The 16,508-nt window shown below is 49.1% G+C and overlaps 2 protein-coding genes across 9 annotated transcripts in view; one reads left to right on the top strand and one right to left on the bottom strand.

The window, feature by feature from the left end:
- DENND1A (DENN domain containing 1A) overlaps positions 1-5,114 on the top strand; it is a 176,318-nt gene extending 171,204 nt beyond the window's left edge. For all 7 annotated transcript variants that reach the window (XM_089534724.1, XM_089534725.1, XM_089534722.1 and 4 more), the window contains 2 exons: positions 1,537-1,786; positions 2,022-5,114. In XM_089534724.1, the coding sequence (XP_089390850.1) occupies positions 1,537-1,786; positions 2,022-3,293 (1,522 nt within the window). In that variant the 3' untranslated portion in view covers positions 3,294-5,114. The remainder of the gene's footprint in view (positions 1-1,536; positions 1,787-2,021) is intronic.
- Positions 5,115-7,175: 2,061 nt separating this feature from the next.
- The window catches only part of CRB2 (crumbs cell polarity complex component 2), a 32,740-nt gene continuing 23,407 nt past the window's right edge, over positions 7,176-16,508 (bottom strand). Inside the window, exons 7-12 of one of the 2 annotated variants that reach the window (XM_089534721.1) lie at positions 15,607-16,169; positions 13,924-14,089; positions 12,883-13,750; positions 12,394-12,510; positions 11,853-11,979; positions 7,176-9,116 (exon numbers count right to left, since the gene is read on the bottom strand). In XM_089534721.1, coding sequence (XP_089390847.1) covers positions 8,898-9,116; positions 11,853-11,979; positions 12,394-12,510; positions 12,883-13,750; positions 13,924-14,089; positions 15,607-16,169 — 2,060 coding nt within the window. In that variant the 3' untranslated portion in view covers positions 7,176-8,897. Of the gene's footprint in view, positions 9,117-9,361; positions 10,143-11,852; positions 11,980-12,393; positions 12,511-12,882; positions 13,751-13,923; positions 14,090-15,606; positions 16,170-16,508 lie in introns of those variants that run through there. The other variant, XM_089534720.1, reaches the window with a different exon arrangement.

Genomic DNA, 16,508 nt, shown 5'->3' with positions numbered 1-16,508 from the left:
TGAGTTTGCTGGGTGTAGTTTATCAAGGCACCAGAGAGAGAGCGACAAGGGCTCCCTCGTAGTGCTGCTGTTTCCTGGTGCCTCTCCAATGTTTTCCTCAATCTGAAGCCTTGTTTAAAGGGCACAGTGAGACTGGCTGCCAGTCAAATGCCAATCACCATGGAAATGCATGTCAGTTTGTGGTGTTAATTGGATGCGCATTGCGCTGCCGTTCCCTCGCATGCAGAGCCAGCATGCAAATCGCAGGATGTTCAAGGCCCATTTGCCAAGGTGCACAGGAGTGGGGATGCTTGGTGTGCGTTCCTCAATGAGCCCTGCAATAAATTCCCTCTCCTCCATCATGGATGCTGGTGTTTCTTGATAAGATGACATCCATTTAATCATTGGTACTAACCTCAAGGAATGGCTTGCGCTGAGTGAATGGAGAGGCAGTAACCCTGTGTAGCAGGATGTATATAATAATAATAATAATTTGTTTTATTTATATACCGCTATTCCAAAGATCATAGCAGTGAACAGCAAGTAAGCTAATTAGCAAGTAAGCTAATTTGCCCCCAACAGTCTGGGTACTCATTTTAGCGACCTCGGAAGGATGCAAGCCTGAGTCGAGCTTGGGCCCTTTTGCTGGTCTTGAACTCGCAACCTTGTGGTTTTGAGTGAATGGCTGCAGTACAGGCATTTAACCACTGCACCACCAGGGCTCCTAATATGTGAAGAACAGTTCCCCACATTAAATCAAGAGGACCCAAAACACTGTTCTCCATGTGCTGTGGAGTCTGTGCCAGGATTCTGGAACCAGCTACAGTCTTCCTGTTGGGGATCATGGCATATTCACCTCTAGAGAGCCCCGTTTCCTAGCGCAGTTCTCTCTGAATCTGTAGTCTCAATCCCAGTTCAAGTTGATTTTGTGCGTCAGTGGCATCACTGCAGTTATGTCCATTGTCTTCAGTGTTATCTTCAGCATTTCGGTGTTCCTTGACACTCTCTCGCTGGGACCAGTACAGATCTCAACCCCCCCCCCCCCCGCCTCCTCCTTTCCCTCTCTAAATTTAAGGCACCAGTTGCACAAAGCACTCCGCATGGCTTACTTTCCCTGTGGCATTCACTCCAGCACATTTTCCCGTTTCCACTGGTTTTTCTGCCCAAGCGTATAGTTCATGTCATAAAGTGGGGTTATAGCTGTTTGGTTGAGGGTGCCATGGTCTCTCTGCCATTTCTTTCTTTCACTGGAAACCTGTTCATTTGCAATCTAATTCCATAAAGCCAGGGTTGGTCACACTAAAGTACCAGCCATTTTGTAACTGCGTTTGGAATTTGCTGGCTCGCACGAATTTTACTTAGTGAGTGGAAGCAAGCCTGGGCAAATGTGGCTGTGCTTTTGGCTCCCCTTAATTTAAAAGTAAGAGCTCCCACTCCTTTCTGGCAGATGCTGACTGGACTTGTGGACCCATGGAAGTGACATGAATTCCTGCTGGCCTTTTCTTCAGAAGTGGTGGGTCTCAGATTGATATTTAATTAGCCCTTTCTCTCTGCCAGGCCCCAGCCTTACCGTACGCTGAAAGAGTCTGACAGTGCCGATGGAGAGGAAGGTACCCAGAGGCCCCAAGGCTCAGCCCATGCTGACCCCCCTACACCAGACAGCCCTGCTGAAATCAACCTCTTGGAGAGCATTTTTACAGGCCTGGATGTAGAACCACAGCCCCAGTCACTCAGCCAAGCCAAGAGCTTGGAAGACCTGAGGATTCCTAAGGAGGAGGTGGATCAGCACTCAACCTTTGACTACCAGGTAGGACAAAAGAGGTGGGATTATAAGTGCAAAAAGAGAAAGGCAGTACAGGAGCTGATGCTGGCACAGAAGGTTTACAGGGTAAAGAAAGGAGGGAAGAAGCACAGAATTAATGAGGAAGGTGAGGTGACGAGGGTTCAACAAAGCCTTTGCCAAAGTGGGTTGGTGTGAGGATGGGAGGGTTGACTAACCCAGAGCAAGGGGACGCGCTGACACTCTGTGTGCTTTCTGGCAGAGAATGGATCCTAGCATCTCTGAAAAAAGCTGGGCTGCCCCAGGGATGAGACCTCCCCACCCTTACAAGCAGCTGTGGGGTTTGGGCCATGACGATATGGCCATTCCCACCAAGTACACCCAAAGCTCCCCGGAGAGGCCCTTTGCTGCTCTGGGGAACGCACCCCCGGTCCCACGGAGACCCCGGAGTAGAGACAGCATCCTGGACCAGGCCGAGAAGGACATTGGCAGCACCCCTTCCCCTCAGGGAAGCATTACGATCCCACGACCGCAGGGCAGGAAGACGCCGGAGCTGGGCATCGTCCCCCCACCGCCAGCACCCAGACCTTCCAAGCAGCTGGTGGTGCCAGACGTGGCGGCCTCTCTCTTGGGACGCAACGACCTGGCCTCGGAGCTCATGCAGGAGACTTTTGCAGCCAGAAGTGTCCCTCTTGACCCCGAATTCAAGCAGCCTGCTGGCTTTGCTGCTCACCATCCTCAGCTTTTAGCCAACGCGGGCAGTGCAACAGAAATGCTCCAGCCGGTCAAAGTCAACGTGGAGGCTGCAAGCAGCGACAGTGACTTCCTCCTTGCCCTCCTGGATCCGTTGAAAGGAGGGATCTGTCCGGATGCTAGTTTCCAGCCAAGTCCAAGAAGCCTCCTGGGGTCAGTGTCTCCCAGCCCTGCGACGGCAGGTGACCTTGTGGCCCCGACGTCTGCGCCATTTGGCCAGCACCTGGGATACCCTCTTCCCACAACTTCCTTGGCCCAGGCCTCTCTCAACCCCTTTGTGCAGGCAGTGCCAGCACCCCTGCCCTTGTCCTTGGTCAGGCCCCCTGGTAGTCCTTTTGCCCCCTCCTTGGGCCACGCTTACAGCTCCAGTTTCATCACTTCCAATTCTACCTTCTACCAGCCCCAGCGGCCTCCTCCAAACCCTCTGACTCTCTCCATGCCCAACCTCTTTGCCCAGTCTCCATTAGCACCACCTTCTTCTCAAAGCGGTGGCCCGCCACCTGCACAGCTTCCCGGCCCTTCTAAAATCCGGACCTTGCCCCTGGCTCACTCTGCCTCCAAGACTGAGGCCAAGGCCAGGCTGGCTGCACGACCCATTGATCTCCCCCTGCCTCCCCCCAAGGCCAGGGCAACAGAATCAGTGCTGCACCCTTCCAAGCCTCAGGCCAAACCCCAGATGAAGGACCCCTTTGAAGACTTGCTAAAGAAGACAAAGCAGGAGGTTTCAGTCACACCGGGGAAAGTAGAACAGCTGAGAAGGCAGTGGGAGACCTTTGAGTGACTCACCTGGTGGATGGCCGTCAGAATTCCCTCCTAGGTTGCGTGTTGAGCCAAGGCAAAGCCTCCATATTCCATGGCAGCGGAAGGGTTTGCCAGCCAGGAGCTGTTGGCACAGTATCCGCATTAAGAGCATATCCCAGTCTAATCCATACTGGTTCCCTTTCCATAGTAGCCCATCAACTCTTAGGCCTACCCAGTAGCCAAAAAGATGGTTTGGACACTGAGGCATAAGGCATTTTCCCTACACTTACAGATTTCCCCTAAAGGGAACGGCTGAATTGGAGAGTGCCCAGTTGCTCCTCTTTTTAATTCTGCCATCGCCACCTACTTTCCCACCCCAATCCCTTTCCAAGGTGAGGACTCACTTCTTCACCAGCGGGATCAGTATTGAATTTAAATGTCTTTCTCTTGTGTTTTCACAGGCTGCGAATTATGTTTTTGCTTTCTCATAGAAATGCTGCACACAGGCCCTGCCGCTGGGCTAAGTTAATCACTGGGCTTTTGAACTTAAATCTTTTTGTTATATAGCTTCTTGTGTCACGCAGGTGGGTGATTGATTTTACTGGAGAGGCAATTCTTTTCAGCTCCCTCCTTGCCCCTTCCCTCCAAACTTTGCACAAAACAGGGGAGCTCTCTTCCTAAGGAAACCCAATCATGTCCCAGGTTCAGGATTCACCCTGGAGCTCCACAGACAGGGCAAAGTGTCCTTTCATATCAGAGATGGAGGGCCCTTTTTAAGAGCCAAACTCACATTGCCCTTCTCATGGTTCCCTTCACTCTTCTATAACAGTGTTAATATCATCTTTCATTAATACACACACACACACACACACACACACACACACACACGTATGTATATATGGATAGGGTAATAGTTCACAGTACAAGAACTAGATGAAATAGTATATTATTTTATTACCAAAAAAGAGAGAGGACCAAGGTGTAAAGCAGCCTTCTCCATCTGGTGCCCTCACCGCACACACAGCCCATTGGCAATGATGGATATTAGTAGTCTGAGATCCAGAGGGTACCAAGCTAAGAGACACTGAGATAAAGAGTTTCTAAAAGTGGTGAGATGTATCAATGTCAGGCTGGCAGAATGGTAAAAGCACAGGGCATGGAGACAGGGAGTTTTAAGTCTGGTATGGACTGAAGGCCTTTGGTATTTACCCCTTAAGAGTTTAAAGAAGCCACCCTGAAAATCCCTACCTTCTGCTCAAAGCAGGGGTGATCTGGCCAGGCAGCACTGGAGGGGCAGAGAGGATCCATGAAACAAAATAAATCATTCCATGAAAGCCTCAAAACGATGCAAGGGTTTGCCTCTCGCTTTCTATAGCCCTGGGAATATTGTAAGCCAACTACTTATTTTATTTGGTCACTGAAGGTTGGGGGATTGTAAACGTTGGCCAGGATTTCTTTTTAAATTGCTGTTGGGCAGCAATTGGGCTCATCACGGGTCTGCACCCTCCAGAAGACGACATCCCTCTGCCCCCTTCCAGGAAGCTGCTACCTCTTTGTCTTTCCAGGGCGGGCATTTTGTTTTTGCTTCTGTGACTTTGACGTTTTCTTCCTGCTGCTGACACGTTCTTTCGGCCTCCTCCGTCTCCATGCTTGAGCCTGTACAGTGCAAGAACACAGTTGGTTTTCCTCTGGATGCTGACTGTCAGGGGGCACCTCTTGGCATTGCATTCGCATCATCACACTACTGTCAAGTACTGTTTGCATTTACAAGGCATTCTCTCTGTTTTGTATTATCTCTTTTTTGCTGGGAAAAAAAGATGTTTTTTGATATTGCCTAGTTCTGAATAGTAAAATATTTAAAGTCCACCCAAAGAGTGTTGGTTTGCTTCACAGAGATTTGGGGATGGGGTCACAATGGCCAAGGACGCTGCTTGAAAATAGGAACTCAGCTGAGGGGACCTTTAGATCCTGTCCAACAAAGCAGGTTTGTATTCTGTTTGTAAAGCACAGATGGGTCTGTACTTCATCCCAGACCAGCTCCATCAGTTATGGACAAGGAGAAGGAACTGAAGGCCTTCAGGTGTAACTGATGGAATTGGAAACCTACTTGAAGTTACTCAGAACCATGTATTTTATCTTACCTGTAGAAATATTGTAGATTGACCATTATCACCATTTATGTCTGAACGTTCGCTGAGTAGCCCACCAGCTAAAGTAGGCAAAGAGCCCAAAGGTGGATGGCGCTGGTGAAAGCAGTTGGCGTTGGTGTTGGCATCAATATTGTTCCTTTTCAGGCTGTCCATCGTCCTGCTTGCAGGATGAACTGCTGTCATAAGATTGTATACAGTCTACTTTCCCTTTTCCTTGGAGACCCTTGACGACTGTAGAGGAACCCTTGAGTGGTCAGGATCCCAGAAACACCGATTGAAAGTGTGCTCCTTCCCCCCCGGAAAGTGGTGATTGAAGCACGCACCGCTCTTTCTGTTTGCACATACCACACTTTCTGTGTTCCTGCTTACCATGCACATTCCTAGCAAAATGGGAGAGAGAGGGGAGCCTCCACATATGTAACATTCCATGCATGGTAACTTTATCTGTTAATAAAACCACTTTCTTAGAGCTGGAAATAGTCAAAGAAACCCAGTTCAAAAAGCTGCCCAGTGGAACATCCCAATGGGTGCAGTGTCCTACAAGAAGTGGATGGAATTGGTTGGGAAGGAAAGCATTTCAGTAGTCTCTCTCCAAAGGCACAGAGTTGCTTCCTGAACAAAGTGTGTGTGTGCAACTGTGTCTTTGTCCTGTCATAACAGTATATACTATTTTCTCACACTCTACAATGTGTAAACCTAGTGCAATTCTTTTGAAAATTAGCTTTTCTTCATAAATCCTCCCCTTTTTTTCACCAGCAGCAGCTGAATCAAGTATTTGAGCTGAATATTCAGTAGCGAAACAAGCAGGACCATGGCATGAATGCATACCATGCTTTCTGTGTTCCTGCGGGGGAGCCCTAGTGATAGATAATGCAATAACTGGGGAGTGTAAACATTACAATCGCTCAGGAAGGAGCGTTGATGCCCTAACTGCATTAGAAATAAGAAAACGCAACCCTCCAAGTCTCCATGTCGTCAGGAATACTTCTTTTGCTCTGGAACTGTTTGGTCTGTAGGATGATGGACTGTCACTCACCTCAAGAGATGGACATATGGAAGCCGTGCCTACAGTCTCCAAGGTCAGAATGCTTTGCTTCTTGCTTCTTATCTGCTATGTGTTATTTTAAAACAGGATAAAGATTGCATTTTGCCTTTCTCTAGTCAGTGGTTCAGGTACTTTGATGCCTGAGAGATTAACAAACACTCTTAAATGTTTAAGGAGGAACTGTCAGCAAAGAAAACCAGGGCATCCTGTTGAACTGTGAGGGGCAGTGACAGCTTGCACTTCCATTTGCATTTGCTTAGTTGTAACAAATTATCAAGCAATTAAGAAGTCAATATTGCTCCTGGATGAGTTTCAAGAGCTTCCTCAAACCTCCCACTCAGTTCTTCCTTTATCTTTTTTTAATTCAAAATAAACTTCTATCTCAGTACACATCTGTACACAGTGATGCAAATTTTAATCACAACAGTGTTCACCAGTCTTTTTTTCAAAGAGTCTCATCATCCTGTAGCAAATCATTTTTTATGAAAAAATATATCCAAAATTAAATATCAAAAGTTCACAGTAAGAAAACAAATGCATCCATAAATTAAACAGCAAAATGGCTAAAAACACTGATTGGTATCCACAGCAGAGCAATGCCTTCTGTGTGGCTCAGAACTGGGAGACAAATGAGGCAAATCTTGCAAAGAACTGAGAGGAGTATCAGAAAAGGATCATTTAGATTTGGGGGGGGGGGGGGGGTTTGAAGATGGTTTCACAGCCCCCCCCCCCCCCCGACGTGTGTTGGTTTGTGTGGTGTAAAGTCCCACAGATCTCCTTTGGTGTGATGACTGGCATAAGATGGTAGTTGGCTATTACCTCCTTGACTGTCAGTTGAGCCTGATGATGGTAGAAATACGGCTGTTGCCTCAATAGTGAAGAATTCCTGGTACTGATTCTTGAAGGAGGCATCTTGTTCAGTCTGCTTGATTCTTAATGTTTCTTTAGTTGTGATCCACTAAGGTCTGGGATTGGCAATGCTCACTTGCCTCCTCTCTGAGGCCTCAGGGACACCTGAGCAGAGTGCAAGTGAAAACACGGCTTCAGGGACACAAGCTGTATAGATATCTCTATGTTCAAGGGCTGACTTACCATAGTATCTAGAATTGGGATTAGCGAAGTTTGCTTTTTAAGTATTGGGATCTTTGGGCAAAGGAGAAGGAAATCTTGCATATGGCTGGGCTTGCCTACTACAGATTAGGTGAACATGCAGCGGGAAGGGAAACCATGTGGGGATGTGAGAGTCAGGCTAGGTGTTGCTCTGCAGAGTTATGTGCTTCCTCGTTCAGCATTGTGTCACTGAATGTAGTCCCTTTGGCATTTCTAAACTATTTACTATGTCCCCCCCCCCCCCCGTCCTCATATTTGTAATTCTAAGCTGCAGCAAAGCAGCCTGGGAGTCCCTTCCTGTCACAGTCTATGGGAATTCACACCTCCCCTTATTAATCTGGGCTTTGGCTTTTAGAGCAGACAGTGTTTTGTTAAAATATTTCTCACGGCTGTTAGTCATAATGCCAGTGAAATGCTAATTATTTTAGGCCCAAATTTAGGCCACATGCCGGCAGGTGTTTGTGTTGTGGCTTGTACGTGGCAAGGATTCCTTGCTCTCTGCCCAGTGCAGCATTTCGTTGCTTCATACAACTGCCTCTACCAACAGTATTCTCATTTTTGGGAAGGGAGAGGTCCTGCTTCTCTATGCCTCCAGCAAAAACAAGACCTGAAGGAAAAGCAGGAAATGACCATTTGAAAACTCAGTGGCAGAGGAGTGTTTCACCAGTGGCCAAACCTGCAGCCATCTCCAGAGGCTGTGGAGGAACATGCCAAGTGGTCCTGGTATCGATTACAGAGTTAATACTGACTTAAGTAACTTGCTTTACAAGGCACTGTAGGCTGGTTGAAGTCGAGAGGATTGCTAGGAGGAGCTAATGTCCATCTCTGTCCCAGTGGGAAGAGAGAACCACAACTCCTGTGTTCAGAAACAAGGGGGAGAAAGCCAGGGAGACTCTGTCTATCAATCTTCTTGGGGGCTGGGAACTGTTATTAGTGAGGTCAAGCACAAAAATCCTTCCTCCAGCCTTTGTTATCCAGGCTTGTTCTGCCTCCTGACCACAGCCTGACATCTAACACTGTCCGCTTGTCCTGAGTTCCCAGACTGATGCTCAGCCTCTTCCTGTAAATGGATGAGCAGAACAGGCACCAGAATGCACTTCTGTGCAAACAGAGCACAGACCCTCCACCCCTGGAAATCTCCCCTTTGTATCCTTCCCTTGCTGGCTCAACATTTCTGGCATGTGTGTTGTCGCAGCACAAAAGACCCAGTGAAGCAAGCCTCTTGCCCGCCGGCTACACTGCAAGTGTGGACTGGATGAAATTGCCTCCTTAAGGCAAATGCTGGAGAAAGCGTGAGCCTTTGCAGTTTGGGTCTCCTGGTCCTCTGCAAGCTCTGTGTTCAGATCAGCCGCTCCAAGGGTGGCAACTTGATCACATTCCACATTTCCACTCGTGCCCCATCCTTCTCCTGGCGGCTTGGGCTGTAGGTTCCTTGCGTGGCCCTCCTCTTCTTCATGGCAACGACTGAGACGCCAAAGATGGTGATGAGCACAGCGGCTCCAGCTGCTCCCACAGCCCCCACCAGTGTGGAGCTGCTGACTTGGGCCCAGGCTGGTCGCTGTAGTAGAACAAGACGTTACTGACTTTTCGTTACAGCATTTCAGACAACTAGAGACTTTGCCATCCCTGCACAGTTTTGTCCGCAGCCTGGGAAACTACGAGTGAGTACCCACTGGAGGAATGCCAGCCAAACAGTTTTAAGGATGCTGCTTGGGCTTGGTAGTTCAAGGAAGAGCAGACTGGGCACAGGCCTGTCGTGTATTTTTTGCCAGACACTGCTGCTGCTCTGGTCTCCGTCCGCCTCCTCAAGGGGCAGGACCCAAGCACCCGTGCTAAAGCCCTTGCAGCTTTCTTCCCACCCACCCCTTCTTAGAAACTATATCTGAATGAGAACAATCCCCCTAAAAATATGACATAATGTAAAAACCCAGACTGGGGGCTATTTCATAAAAGAGAATGTTTGTATAAATGCTTTCAGTGGATTCTGGTCATCCCGAGCCGTGTCTAAGAGCAGAGGCAGGCTCAGCCATGCTGTTGCTGTTGGAAGGTGGTCTTGAGACAATTGTGCCTGCCTCCTATGGTGCCTGGAGGGATGGCCGGAGTAGGGCAGAGGGGGGCCTAACTACCTGCTGCCGTTGGAGAGGGACCAAGGAGAGTGAGGAGAGGAAGGACCGCGGCTACTTACAGGGGCCCCTGTGGCCCAGCCACTCAAGTGTGCTTGCGACTCCACCATTCTCCTAAGCCTTGAAGGAGCTTGGCGAGGCGAGTGAGAGGAGTGCACGGCCTGAGACCTAAGCCCAGTGTTTCAGTGCAGGCTTTGCAAAGGCACTTCGTGGCCTCCCTTGGGCAGTACCTAGATTAAACGCTCCTCCGGTGGCACCTTTAATACACTGTCCATCTCCAGGCGGGCTCCTGCCACCTCCTGTTGGCTTGGGCTGTAGGTCCCCTCTGACTGGCGCCTCTTCCGGGCCGTGAGAATCATAAGAACGAGGATAATAATGAGTAGCAGCAAGCAACCGCAGGCTACCGGTACGGCTACTTCAATTAATGGGAACGGGAAGAGAGCACCTGGAAGAGTCCCTCTCTGCAAGAGAAATTAACGGAGAAACAATGAGTCCCAATTGGAGAGCTGCTTGGCAGCTCAGCCGCTTTGGAAAGGGAAGGAGGGCGACATGCTGCCCCCAGTGAAGTGTTAAAAGCAGCAGGCAAAGGATGAAGAGCAAAGGGTTGGACAGAGCTTGGTCCAAGCTAAACCAGCAGCTCACAGAAAGGTGAGCAACATGGAGCCTGAGCCTAAAGGAGTACCGATGGTTGCAAGTGAAAAGCACTCCTAAATATACACCATGAGCCCAAGTCAGGATGATGTCCTCCATACCCTAGTGGGACAACTATGGGTCTTTCCTGAAGATGTTTCTAGCCCATGGAGATACTTTCCTCCAAGGAATGATGGCAGAAGCACAAAATGCCCCACCTAGAACTTTTCGTGAGCATTAGGAAGAAATAAAATCTCTCAGCATGTGTACTCTGTAAATGCCTGGTGCCCACCAAGGAGAGGGTTCAGTTCCTGTACCCGCAGCAGGGTATTTGCCTGCAGAAACTCTCCCCAGTGGTACAAGAAAGGAAGTGGCTGAAGCTCAGAGCTTACTTACAGAACCTTATTGAGGACATGAGATTAGTGTAAGCCTTACTAAAAACAGCCATGTGCACAAGCTCCGCAGTTAAGATGCCTGCCAGGCAAGCACTGCTACCTTCCTAGAGAGAAATTGGGGGGGGGGGGGGTTATAAGCAGGTAATTGGGTAGATTCTGAGCTCTAAATCCTTGCAATTGGATGTATTAGAAGTGGTGTCTAACTGGAGCAGGGCTTGCCCAGAGAGCAGTTTTAAGCAAGAGTCGGAATCACAATGGCATGGGCCAAGCAGACTTCAGCTTAACTCTTTCCTCTCAATTTGAGTATTTGGAAAGAGAACTGCAGACAGAGCATGATCCGTGCCATCAGCATGCATGTCCTCCATAGAGCAGGACAAGGGTTTGGCGGCTTCTGGAAGGAAGCCTTGTCCAGAAGAAGGCTCTGCTAGCTACACACATTAGATGTGGCCTAGTGATGGAGGATTGAAAGAGAAAAGGCAGTGGAACAAGCACTAACAGACAGGAGGGGACCAGCACCAAGGAGCACCAGTTGGGGCACTGCCTTGGGCTCAAGCATGCAAAGGAGATGTTTAGAGGTGTCCTGCAAGAGGCACCCATGCAACAGCAACAGCGGTGAGCCTGTCTCCCATCCCTACATGCAGTGAAGCTTGGATGGAGAAGGAATTGTTCATGCATCTAATGTTAGTAGGTTCCTAACCCAAATGCAGGTGACCCACACGCAGGCAACTGAAAAAAGACAATGGGTAAAGGGCCCACCCAAGCACAGTTCGTCCGGCAACTGGACCTGGCAAGTAGTCACCTTGGCTCTGCCCCACAGTGCTCTCCCCCTTGTTTTTTTAGGCTTTTGGCCTCTTTTTCCTCACATTTACTCTCTTGGCAAACACCCCATGTTTCTTGTATAAAACAATTTCGGAATTCTGCCCAAAGTTGAACTTCCTTCACATACAGGTTGGGGGTAAGAGACACAGTCTACCCTGGCTTCTGTCAGAATATGAAGGGTTTAAAATCCATTCTTTTCTGTTTCTGTGTCTCAGCCAGATTCTGGCACTCACTCACCCAGCCCCTCCTTATACGCCTCAGAACAAAAGCCTGACACACCACCACCATCACCATTGCTAGGCGAGGAAAGATAAATGGCCCGCTTACATCAATATCACAACGCTCTCCAGTGTAGCTGGCGCTGCACACACACCGGTACCGGTTTACTGAGTCTTGACAGGTCCCTCCATTCTGGCAGGGGTTGGGGTCACACTCATTGATGTTGATCTGGCACCTGGAAAGGAAAGGAGAGCCACAGTCAGCCATAGCCCTGAAGAAATTGTGATGGTGAAGCAGCTGGTCTTGTGGAAATCCTAGTAGTCAATAGCTTGGCTCTCTCAGCTGGAGAACAGTACCTGCTCAGAAACAGCCTGAAGCACCCCCTGCTATAGTTGAGTTGCATCCCCCAAAACATCCCCTGCTATAAGCAAGTTGCCTAAATCCTACTTCTGACTGTGTGATGGCTCTAGATGGCTTAGAAGTCAACTGTATTTCTCAGTGGGCACATTTCTGGGAAGCAATGCCACCAGTAGGCCTAGTGCAGGCAACTAGGGGAACTCCCAAAAAAATTCCTAAGTGCAAGCTTGCTCTGTAAAGGACAAAGCCCCTTTGGAGAACCAAACGGGGGATCAAGGAGCCCCAGACGTACTTTCTTCCCGTGTAGCCCGGCTTGCAGGTGCAGTTGGCTCCCCAGGGCCCGCTGATGCATTTGCCGCCATTCAGACAAGTGAAGTTCTTCCCACATTCTTCAGGGGGGAATGGCCACCTGGTAAAACAGAGAGAGAAATATAATGGATAAGAATAGTTATTTATGAACCATTTTCCAGGCATTGTACAATTTTTTTAAAAAATCACTGGTATTGTACATAGGAAATTTAAGCATTTGAGACACATCCCATTTGCTTGGCTCTCTGGCATCCTTCCTGGCACCAAAGAGGCCTGCGGCTAAGACAGCAGCATCCTTAACACTGCACTGTAATGTTTGGGTGTCTTGTCGCAAAGTGAGATGTGAATCCAGGATTGCAGAGTTGCCCATCTGCCCACATTGAGAGGTAAAGGATGGGAACTGGACACAAAGAGGGGAGACCATCCCTTGATTCCCTCTTTGCTCTGTAGGAATCCTTGGCTAGATACTCACTCGCAGAAAGGGCCTGTGAAGTGTGGTGGACACTTGCAGGAGTAGCTGTAGACCTCATCCACACAGGTGGCTCCGTTCTGGCACTTGTGTCTAATGCAGTCATCCACATTGATCTGGCACCGCTTCCCAATGTAGCCCTTGTGGCAGTCACACTGGAAATCTCCCACCTCATCCATACATTTCCCGTGAATGCAGGGGCTGGATTTGCAGTCATCGATGTTGGCCTCACAAAGTGGGCCCTCCCACCCAGGACTGCAGGCACAGCTGAAGGCATTGAAGAGGTCCTGGCACGAGCCCCCATGCTGGCATGGGCCGGAAGAACAGATGTCTGCACCCTTGCAGCCAAGGAGGGCTGCCCCACCATTCATCTGCAGGAACTGCTCTGGCTGTGGGTAGGAGATGGGGACAGCCAGTGGCAAAAACACACCGCCTATGTCCATGTGCCCAAGGCATCCGGTGAAGTTTTCTCCCACAACAAGCACTGTCTTGCTTCTTAGGAAGTCCAGATTCCCAGCATTCCCCTCAAGGGTTGTGTTGACAGAGCTGTCCAAACGGAGGTGCCATCTTGATGAAAGAGCCAGGGGCTCTTCCATGGACAATGTTAGTGTATGCCAATAACCATCTGAAACAGACCTCTGACTAAGGAAGTTGGCTCCCTCGATGCCATTCCCGCTCCTGATCTCCACCAAGAGGGAGTTATTCTGGATAGCCACCAAGAGAGAATCCACCTCCTCTACAGCCCGCAGCAAGATGGCCTCTTTGTCCCGTGTTCTGAAGTCCAGGCGCAGGCTGTGGAGAGCTCTGGCGATGGTTGTGTTGGCGGTCAACTCAATGGCATTGCGTTCATAGAAGGTGACACTGGCCAGGCCTGCAAGGAGGGGGGGTGTATTAAAGGATAATCAGAAAATTTAGTGCATTAGAGCTTGTGTTCGGTGAGAGGCAAAAGGACAGGACCTTCCAGATATTACCTTAGATCCAATTTGACCCCATAGTTTAAAGGCCAGGCCTATGACAACCCACAGATCCTGAAGCAAGACTTACAGATATAGCCAGAGGGAACATCGATGCAAGTTGTGGCTTGTGGGCATGGCTCGCTTTTGCACCAGATTCTCTTCTCACAGTGTTTCCCAGTGAAGTTGGCAGGGCAGCTGCAATTAAAGTCATTCCAGGTGACGGCACAGAGGCCATTGTTCAGGCATGGTCCAGACTGAAAGACAAAAGAGAAATGTCATCAAGGAGAGAGGTCCCAGTATCTTCCCTGAGAAGGTGAAATGAGAACATGCAAATGCTGGAGGGCACGGGTGAGAGGCCGGTCAGTTTAAATGGTGGATAACTGAGTCCAGGACTTGCCATGAGATAGGACTGAGTGCTTTGGTGTGGTCTGATGGATGCCACATTATTATTACTGATGAGGATGTAGGGAGTTAATCTAGTTTAGGGAAAGCTGCCTTTGTACTCATAACTGGGACAACTAGCACCTTAACTTCTCCCAGCTGAGAGTAGGGAAAGTACACAAAAAGAATCTCTCTATAAAAAGAAGGGATGTTGCTCCTCCCCACATTTTTCTATTCAGTGAGAAAGGTGGTCATGCAGAGTGCACAGCTGACAGTTTGGAGGCAAGGAAGCATAGTCCTTGCACCTGTGAATATGTGCGTAAATGGCAGACTACAGAATGGTACCAAATGTGTTTGCAGACGCTTTCAAGAGGATCTGGGTGCAGAGATGTCCCTAACCCCACAGGGCATGAGAGAGAGGTTGCAACGCATGCAAGGAGTAATGGGATTCCACAGTAGATGCTCTTCTGTGGGCAAGGCAGGGAGGTCGGATACTGAATGAAAGCAGAGCCTGGGAATACATGCTGAAGAAGAAGAGGGGCAAATGATAATCCATACCCCACCTTGCAGATTAGTGGTGTTAGTTCTGCCTGCCTGATGCTTGCTCCTTCGGTAGCGTGGGGAGAAGAAAACAGCAAGGAAATGCTGGCAACGTGAGTTTCTAGGTTAATCCCATTAATCTCACAGCATTAGCCATTATCCCATACCAGAAGATAATACTGAGAGGAGGAGGCTGCCAGTCCCCACAGGTTCCATCAAACTTTTTTGGGGTGGGAGCTTTTGGAGGTTCTGGGGCATCTGAAGAGAGCGGCCACCCACTTGCCAAGGCACAACACTGCTCGCTGGCAACCTGAGATGTCTTGCCAGAATCTCACCCAAAAGGAGGTGGAATATACTGCTGGGCTTCCCATCAGAATTCAACCACCAGCTATCTCCCATCCCGCACATCTCTGATAAACAACACAGATAGCAAAGGGATCTTTTAGCACCTTTAAGACTAACCATGAAGAAAGAAGTTGTAGCATGTGCTTTTGTAGACTTAGTTTACCCTCTCAGATGCAGCATCATAGAGTTGAGAAATACCAAGCCAATGTGAATATGGGGAGAATACCCAGAGTTTAGGATCATCCAATAGAATTATCTCAGGACCATCCCATTTTGGGCAAAGTGAAGCCTGGCAGGATACCTCCAATCACCTGCTCCTGGGGGAGGGTATGAAGGGTACCTCTTTCTGTCTTGCATTCTTTTGACGCCTCTTAGGCCAGTCAGTGCAGAGCTAGATAGACTTGATCCAGCATGGCAATCCCTCCCATTCATAAGCTCACAGAGGTATCTGACTCATGCAAAACTGAATCTAGACACAGCTGAACGACCTTTAGCGCTCCCTTACCTTGCAGGTGTCATCTGAGATGCATCCTGAACCAACATTGGTATTTTGTCCCACGTAGACCTTTTGTGAGACACTCCTGTTTTGTGCTAGATGGGGGAAGAACTCCATCTGGTGGTGATTGAGCTGGATATCTTGAAGGCAGCCTTTAAACTGTCCTCCCCAGGGGCTCATGCTGTCTTGATCCTGTAGTCCACCAACGTTAAGCTCAGAGCCAGCGGTGAGAGGGGTTATCACCAGAGGTCCCAGCTCCTCCTCTCTGTTGAAAAGGCTGGCATGCGCAACACCGTCATGGAAGGAAAGCATCACAAAATGTCTCATGCCATCAGCCAGATGCCCAGATGGCCTGATGGGGTCAACCGTTGGAGTCTCTATCTGGAGCTTCCCATCCTCCAGGTATACTGTTAGGAAAGTGTCACTCCCGTTGCTGATTTGGAGCACCAGACCGCTGGGCTTCAGAGTTCGGATGAAAAAGGAAATGTTAAAGTTTGCTCCAGGACTGTTGCTAATTTCAAAAGTAGCAAAGCTCGAGGAGTTGTCTTGCCCAAATGTTGCTGCAGGAGACTCTGGAGGAGAAAAACAAAATGTATGCCAAATCTAAGCTGAAGGGACCAAGCTCCTCAGATGCCACTAGGCTGGTCTTGATCCTCTCACCCCCCAGGAAGCTTTGGAAATGGTGATGGTTCTAAGGGACCAAACCCTTGAAAGCCATGGCACTTGGGCTCTGCCAGCATCTGGGGCTGTCTCAACCTTAGGGCTAGCGCTTGGACCTGTTGAACCCCTTCATGTTTATTGGTCTCTTGCTGATCCTGTTGAGGGACCTGAGGAACCCAGAGAATTTCCTTCCTAGCACTTCAAGACTAAGGACAGGAATGATGAACAAATTCTGCCTGGCAAGCCAATAT

The sequence above is a fragment of the Sceloporus occidentalis genome, unplaced genomic scaffold (assembly GCF_023333645.1).
Source record: "Sceloporus occidentalis isolate IW3139 unplaced genomic scaffold, rSceOcc1.0.p SCAF_8, whole genome shotgun sequence".
In the NCBI taxonomy this organism is placed as follows: domain Eukaryota; kingdom Metazoa; phylum Chordata; class Lepidosauria; order Squamata; family Phrynosomatidae; genus Sceloporus; species Sceloporus occidentalis.
This window is presented reverse-complemented; position numbering and strand designations above follow the sequence as displayed.